The 8,674-nt window shown below is 42.9% G+C and overlaps 1 gene segment (V, D, J or C); it reads left to right on the forward strand.

Annotated features, from left to right (window-relative positions):
* The first annotated feature begins 303 nt into the window (after window positions 1-303).
* On the forward strand, window positions 304-5,977 carry LOC144236668 (T cell receptor alpha variable 8-3-like). The segment is given in 3 exon segments: window positions 304-556; window positions 672-964; window positions 5,918-5,977. Coding segments are annotated over 3 exon segments (345 nt in total).
* Window positions 5,978-8,674: the final 2,697 nt, after the last annotated feature.

Genomic DNA, 8,674 nt, shown 5'->3' on the forward strand with positions numbered 1-8,674 from the left:
TTCAAAATTTTCTATTCTTTTATTAAAAAAGCCCCCATTTTACATGTTTCAGGCCCTATAAAACATAAATCTCTGTACCAATCATAATGCTTTGAAATTCACCCATAGACAGTCAGGAACAGGTGGGGAAGGTTCACCAAAAAAAGTGACTGTCTCCTTAGCTCTGTTTGGCCCCTAGAGGGCACTGTTGCCTAAATTGGAAATGCCTTTTCTGTAAAGGATCGGAATAAGCTCAAAAAAACCCTTCTGTCCCTACAGTTAAAAAGGTGTTCTGACAGCAGTTTTTAGACAGTGACATGTAAAGAATCTCAGACACCGGGGGCAGACGGTTTTGTCCAGAGAGCATCTCTTCCTAACAGTCCCTAAGAAGAAAGAATCTAAATCTCCTATCATTCCTCCTCAACCTCAAAGCAATCTGGATTCAAGTCCCCCCCGAGTCATCAGATTTTTATTTATTTGTGTGTGAGGAATTTCCCAGAAAGGCACTCTCTGGTTCTTCCCTGCTCGGCCATGACCTTGGTGTTCATCTTGACGCTTGGGATGCTTCTGTTCCTGAGTGAGTAACGTTCCATTGAACTCCCTTGTCCACACAAAAAACATTGTTCTGGTTTGACTCTGAATATAGACCTTTTGCTTTAGTGTAGTTCACTGACTCAGCATTGATGTTTCAGGAGGAACCGGAGCCCAGTCCCTGACCCAGCCTGACGTCCACCTCACTGTCTCCGAAGGAGACCGCCTGGAGCTGAGATGCAACTATTCCTCTACAGGAATGACTTATCTCTTCTGGTACGTGCAGCACCCCAACCAAGGACTCCAGCTCCTCCTCAAGCACTCTGCAGGGTCATCAGATGCCATGGTTCAAGGCATCAAAGGTTTTGAAGCTAAGTTTAAGAAATCTGAAAAGTCCTTCCACCTGGAGAAACCCGCAGTCCAATGGAACGATGCGGCCAAGTACTTCTGTGCTGTGAGTGACACAGTGCTTGGGACTGCAGGGGGAGCTGAGCACAAACCTTCTGAGACATTGTAACTTAAAGGACTCAAGGTCTCAGTGAGAGCTATTTTCAGGAAGTTGACATGCTCTGTGAAGACAAGATAATAGAGATAATACAGAATCCTGGGAAGTGTGGTTTCTATGGACATCTTAGATATTTTCCCTTTTTTTAAATGTTTATTTATTTTTGAGAGCGAGAGAGAGAGAGAGAGAACAAGCAAAGGAGGAGCAAAGAGAGAGGGAGACCGAGGATCTGAAGTGGGCTGCGTGCTGTCAGTGCAGAGCCTGAAATTCAGGGCTCGAACTCACAAACGGTGATCATGACCTGAGCCAAAGTTGGATTCTTAACCGACTGAGCCACCCAGGTGCTCCTAGATAGTTTTCCTTTGATTTATGTATTTTATCCATTTTGCAAAGGCGAGACTTCTGTTTTTTGAAGTGCAGCATTTTTGTCCTCTAGAGTCAGGATTCTAGAGGAAATGAAGCTGTAGGGTTTGGTTTCCAACAAGCTGGAGGAAATTATTTCTCTCATGTCATTTGAAATAGTGATGGGCTTAGATGGTCTGGGGTTGGCCATCTGAGTTGGCATAAGGCAAATCAGAGAATTGTTCTACCGAAAACCCAGAGTAATTGCTTATGTCAAACTGTATTATCTCCAGATAATTTTACTAGTATCCTAAGAGGCATCTTTCCTTAAAGAACATCAGCACTTTGACTACAATATTTAAGAATGGACTTAATTAGAGCTGGCATTTTAAGGATATTGTTGGTAACCTTTGAAAGACAATATAGAATGAAGGGAAAAGGGCTTTTCGTATCCACTGGTCCTTGGTAACAGACACTCTCAGTCAAACACGTGTCATGATGAAGTTCATGTGAAATCTTGGACTTGTTTGTCCTGTGAGTGAGCAGCCTTTCTTGATTTGCACACCCAGGTTACTGCCTCCCTTTTTCTCTCCTCTAATTCAATTTCTCTCATACCTGTTGAATGGACCATAACAATAAGTGAATCCTTAATCATCTTCTTTTCCTACATTTTTTTCTCACCGTGCCGTTGATAAAAATTTGCAATATTCTTGAACAATTCATCAGATATTCAATGTCTGAGGATTACTTGATTTCAGTAAAACTATGGAGGCCTCCATTTTCCATTCCTTGAAACCGTAAATCCATCTGCAGAAGACTCTTGTTATTTATAGAGCCTGAGACAAGAGCACAAACTAAAATTTTATTCATGTGTTTTCAGGAAGTTATTTTCCTTTAATCAACTAAAGCTAAAAAGCAAAACATAAAAAAGAATAATCAACAGTTTTAGTAAAATGTGCCTAAAGCTGAAATTTTATTTAAAAATTTTAACCTTAGGGGCCCCTGGGTGGCTCAGCTGGTAAAGCGTCTGACTTCTCTGACTTTGCCTCAGGTGATGGACTCAGGGGTCATGAGTTCAAGACCTGTGTCAGGCTCTGTGCTGACAACTCAGAGCCTGAAGCCTGCTTCAGATTCTGTCTCCCCCTCTCTCTTTCTGCCCCTCCCCCACTGGTGTGTACCTTCTCTCTCTCTTTCTCAAAAATAAATGAATGAATGAATGAATGAATAAATAAATAATTTTAAGCTTAGTTACAGATTTTTTAAAATAAAAATACAGTTAGCCAATTTTAGTTTCAAAGTCCATCTAGTTGCTAAAGTAAATAGCACCGCTTTTTATGCAGGTTCAGTCTAGAATAAATACATATGGTTTTAAAGCAGTATTGTTAAATCATGCAAAGTGTTCCAACCATCATGAGCAACTGTTATGAACACCATACTGATACCCTTTAGGACCACAGATGTGTATACAAGTAAGAAAGAAAATAGATCCTTAGCATTCTCAAGAAGTAAGATCTCATAATGCAAGAATCTATTGCAGCCATGCCATCTGAAAGGAAAGACTGAGTTAGTGAGTTGATTTTTCTTTCCTTTTCCCTTAAATCCTCCCAAATTCCAAATCAATGTCTGCACAGCACAGCCCACAAATTTTTCCGATATTGAAATGCAATTTAAGAGGCAATCCTTAAGGTATGTGAATAAGCCTTTTCCTTGAGCCTAGAAGGTATTAGTAGTTACTTAAGGTTACAGACTGTGCCCAGATCCGAGTGACAGAAACAATCAAATTCTTTGATGTGTGTGTGTGTGTGTGTGTGTGTGTGTGTGTGTGTGTGTGATCAGTGGTCCTGTCCATATACTTGCTCATCTTCTCTATTCTTTGTATTTAAAATAATGGGTCCCTTGGGGTGCCCGGGTAGCTCAGTGGGTTAAGCATCCAACTCTTGGTTTCAGCTCAAATCATGATCTCACAGTTTTCTGAGTTCGAGCCCTGTGTCAGGCTCTGTGCTGACAGCGTGGGATTCTCTGTCGCTCTGCCCTTCTCCCGCTCATGTGCGCACGCTCTCTCTCTCTCTCTCTCTCTCAAAATAAATAAACTTTAAAAAATTAATATAATGGGTCACCTTTCAAAGATCCCCCATTTTTGCTTTTGTTACTGTCTACTCTTGTCACCTGCATAGAAGGCAAACAGTATCACATTCTCCACTGAACTGCCTCCTATGATAGAGGCTTAAAGTACTTGTTGCTGTCTTGGTGTTCAGGTAATATTTATGGCATGCTTTCATTGCTGCATTCTCTAGGTTTTGATTACATTTAGAAAGATGTTTGCCTCCCCCACTACTATCATAAGCTCTCTGAAGGAGAATCTAGTGTCTAATTCATTTTTTTATTTTCCCAGATCTAGAACACTCTTAAATATATGAGCTAACCTGTATTGAATCACACTGCAGGTCTCATTTTTTAATAAGCTCATAGCTAAGAGGTGCCTGGGTGGCTCAGTCAGTTAAGCATCTGACTTCGGCTCAGATCATGATCTCATGGTCTGTGAGTTCAAGCCCCACGTCAGGCTCTGTGCTGACAGCTCAGAGCCTAGGGCCTGGAGTCTGCTTTGGATTCTATGTCTCCCTCTCTCTCTGCCCCTCCCCCACCTGCATTCTGTCTCCCTCTCTCTCTCTCAAAAATAAATTCTAGAAAAATTTAAAAACAATAATTCATAGCTAAGAATAAAAATAGATTGTTTTCATATCCTTACCCAAAATTATATTACATGAAAATATTTATTTTCATAAAAAGCACTGAGGGCTAGGGGGACTCATGGTCCAATCCATGATACTCTCCATCCTGTGGATACTTCTGTAGCTTCAAATCAATACACAGGGACAGCGCCGGACAAGGACAGCTGGGCTGAGCTACGTTTATCTGCTGAGTAAGAGGTGTTCCTTTCTTAAGGTTCTGGTCCATCAGGAGGTACTATAGGTCTTTCTTAAACCAGGACTATCCTGAGCAACCTAGTTGGTAGTAGTTGTTGAAAGACTTTGAGAAATTGTCTGAGTGTGCAAATGGGGGATAGTAATAAACAGTAAAGAGGGGGGAATAATTGGGTGTGAGGAAAAACAAAATCATTATCAGCATTTAAGAAACATGCTTCTTACTGAATATGCTTTTCAATTAGTCGCTTTGCCCTATTCCCTGATTCAAGTACTAGACGTTTCTAGCTGTAATGCCTTTATCTGTATTTACATCATTATGATCTTCATGTGCCTTTATTAGAAAAGACTTCCAGATCAGAGTCACAGAAAGCGAAATGGAAGAGGAAGAATTCCAGATTTTTCTAATTTGTTTCATTTTTACTACCTAAGGATTTTCTGTATCTGGGGAAATAGGACTTCTGTTTACAGGTCCAAAATTATTTCTAAATCATTGTATACCACCTTTTCCTTAATATTCTTTCTGTTTCTTTCCTGCAACTAGAAAACCAAAAGGAGGGAAGGCAGAGAAGCTAAGGGAAAAAAGGAGAAAAGAAGTAGGAAGTAGAAGTGCAATGAGAGGAGAAGATGGAAGGGAAAAAGGAAGATAGAGAAATTAGAAAAAGGATTCACTGAACTGTAAGTGTGAACCACGGGAAACTTTACAGCCAAGAATTAGAAAAACAAAGTATTATGCAGCAAAGTTAATATGTAGAAATAATGTCCAAATTGATCCTAGTTTTTCCTCCCAATTTACAGTCTCATTAGGTTCAGTTCCCATAACAATATTTACCAGAAGTCTTGGTTATTCCAAGCCATAAATATTTCATATATCCCAATGATAGGAATTCATTAAATATATAATCTATAACATTTACGTTCTTATTATTTGGCATGGCTGGAATGACTCTCATATAATTAATTCATAGGTGAGTAAATATCTTGTTAGAATATTCACCTGTTTTTCAGATTTTAGAATATGGAAATTCTCTCTATGATTGTCTTCCATTAGCTTAGAAGAAGCCTGGTTCCCTCCCCAGGGAAGGGGGGGCTCCCTTTCCCTCTCCCACACTTGAACTTTTAGGATTCTCAGCAAATGTCCCTGGGCTATCAGAATAATGCCTTCTGTCGTACTCCCCCCCCCCCAACCCTCCCGCAGCCCATTCTCGGTGGGGTTGAGGCCAGAGGGCGGGGCTTCCGCTTCCGGTTGTGGAGCATCTGGGCCCCAGCAGGGTTTGTTGGCTGAGGCTGATTGGTCGCAGAAGCAGGAAAAGTTCCAGATACAGGCAGTGACACTCACGCCCCAGGTTTAGTTAAATCTAATCTTATGGTGAAAATGTCCTGCTCGACAGGGCAAAGAGTCCTGAAGAGGCTACTGGTCACTGTGCTGGGACTTCTGTGCACCCAGGTTTGCTGTGAGTTGGGATTGTCCCACGTGGGCATCTGAAAGGATTTAGCAGCTGCAGTGTTGTTGAGGGAGGGGTGGGGGAGGTCACAAGACAGGCAAGCTTTCTGTTCCTATCACCTGCGGGAGCATTTTCTGGGTTTTGCAAGGGTTGCAGTGACCATAATCTGTGACCGTGTCTCTGTTTCTCATCAGGTGTGACAGGGTTGGAGGTGAAGCAGAGCCCCCCAGACCTGAGTCTCCGAGAGGGAGCCAGTTCCACACTGCAGTGTAATTTTTCCACCTCTGTGAACAGGGTGCAGTGGTTTCGCCAAAATCCTGGGGGCCACTTCACCCACTTGTTTTACATTCCTTCTGGGACAAAGCAGAACGGAAGATTAAGCTCTACGACAGTCGCAAAGGATCGCCACAGCTCGCTGTACATTTCCTCTTCCCGGACCACAGACTCAGCCATTTATTTCTGTGCCGCGGCGGAACCCACAGTGCTCCCCGGGCACCTGCAGCCTGTGCGCAAACCCTCAGCAGGACTTGGCTCCTCCTCCAGCTGCAATCAGTTCCAGAAGCTACCACAGGGCATTTGCACGGCTTAATATTCCTGACTATATCGATAGAGTTCAAACCACAGACACTTTTTGATCCTCCAGATTTGAGACTTTGGTCTTTATCGTCCCTTCTCAACCTGGGACAAAGTCTTTTTTCTGCACTAAAACCTCTAACTTGGAACATCAGTAGGTAATTAGAAGACAGACTTAAAATAAATATTTAAGCCACAATATGCTGGACTCCGGGAGGGCAAAAAGAGATAGGAATGAAAAGGAAAAAGAAATCACTCCAATAAAATGTTAGACAGGGATCCCACTTAGCTGGGTGTCTCGAGAGTGTGCAGGTCCGCCTCAGCACAACGTGTCTCAATGGACAATTACAAATAGTTGCATCCCATCCTGATGAGGGAGCAAAAGGCAAGCTGGGGGCAAAGGGCAAACTAACAGCCTGCGACCCCTCCCCGCCCCCAGGTGAGATATGTGTGCTGTTCCTCAGGCCCTCCTGGCTGCCCAAAAACAAAGGAAAGGAAAGGAAACAAATGGTTAACTGATAGAGATCACAGTCATGCAGGACAGGTTTCTATCAATTTGCATCTGTGTTAATGATTTACAAGAAAAAAAACAACCTCCAGAAACCCTGTAGACTCAATTTCCTGGAGCCCTAACACCATCTTTCCCTCCATAGGATAGAAAATCCTATATAATCAGTCACGGCTCACAACCCCTGGCTGCTCTTTCTGCCCACAAGTCCTGTCCCCATGCCATAATAAAATACCTTTTTTTTTTTTTTTTGCACTGAAAACGTCTCAAGAGATATTTCTTGGCCATTGGCTCCCGACCTCTACTTTAAACCACGTCACTACTAATCAGGCAAAGCAAACAAAAAAAATTTTTTTCTGAATGTTCATATATGAACTTGGTCATTGAACACAAAACAAATCTATTATTTTACAGTTTTGGATGCAAGAAGTCTGAAATCAGTTTCTCTGTCTAGTCAAGGTATCAGCAGGAGTGAGCCCTTCTAGAGACTCTAGAGAGAATCCACTTCCTGTTCTAGCTTCTGAGACTACCTGAATTTCCTGTCCCATGACCCTTTCTTGAATGATTCCAGACTCTTGTTTCTACCGCTGATGGGGATTTGGAGTGATCGTGGGGTTTGGAACTGATGGCAAAGAAAGAATTCTTGAAGATGTCTTTGGTGCAGAAAGGTGATTTTATTAAAGCCCGGGGACAGGACTGGTGGGCACAAGGAGCTGCACTGGGGTTGTGAAGAGTGACTGATTATATACCCTCAGGTTGGGAGGGGATTAGGGACAGCATACGTCTCTAAGGAATTTGGAAACAAGGTTTCCAAGACCTTGCGGGGCTGGCTGCTGTTAGGAAAATGCCATTTATTACTGTTTAGTAAAACCTCAGTCATGAGACCCTTCAGATGTATATCACCGGGCCATAAGCTTGGAGTATGATTGCCAGCATATACTTGGGGGTTAAAGATGAAGGAAGTTTGCAAAGGAATCTTCATGTGTTTAAGGAGACTCACAAGATCTTGGAGACGGTCAGGATAATGTTAAGCCAAGATTCATTTTGCCCCCAGCAAAGCGTCATTATCGAGGCAGCTGAGCTCCTAGAGGAAGGTCACTCTGTGAAGGTCTGTTTCAAGGACTTGTCAATGGCTGTAGGCAGCAAGGGAATTTAATTTTCCATTTGCCTTTGTTTCCCACATAAACACTTAAACACCCTTACATTTTGATGAGGGTGATATTAGGGCTCCAGGAAACGGAGTCTATAGGATTCTGGAGTGTAGGCTGTGGGGAAGATTGCCTTTTACTTGCAGTTTACTAAGTTATCCATAAACTGAAGGAGACTCCCGTCCTGTATGACTGTGATCTCTATCAGTCAACCATTTGCTTTCTTTCCTTTCCCCTGTTCTTGGGCAGTCAAGAGTGTCCAAGGAATATCACACATATCCCACCGGGTGGCGGCAGGGGGTGGGGGTGACAGGGAAAAATCTGTTAAAAGATGGCCGACAGGACTGATAGGGAAATTCCTGTCCCTGACCGAAGACTCCCCTTCCAGGTTCTTCTTCCCACCCTCATTGTCACGCACCCTAATGAGGAATGTGCAAGTAACAGACCATAAATTGTTCCCTCTGCTTATGCTTGGGCTCAGACCTCTAGAGAGTGATGTCCTCTGAGCTCACCGGTGTAAAGTAAACCTCCTGCCTTCAGAAATCTCTGAGCGCCGCTTGGTTCTGCTGCCGGATGATCCAGACCAGATTCCGTAACAGGGGTAGGTGCTGTTAGCCTGTACTTTGCCCTCAGCTTGCCTTATGCTCCCTCATCACCACCACATCTCCTTCCTCTTCTGAAGTCGAATCTCCTTATCACTCTTCTAAAGACACTTGTAATTG

This window comes from Crocuta crocuta, unplaced genomic scaffold (assembly GCF_008692635.1).
Source record: "Crocuta crocuta isolate KB4526 unplaced genomic scaffold, BGI_CrCroc_1.0 scaffold175, whole genome shotgun sequence".
Lineage (NCBI taxonomy): Eukaryota > Metazoa > Chordata > Mammalia > Carnivora > Hyaenidae > Crocuta > Crocuta crocuta.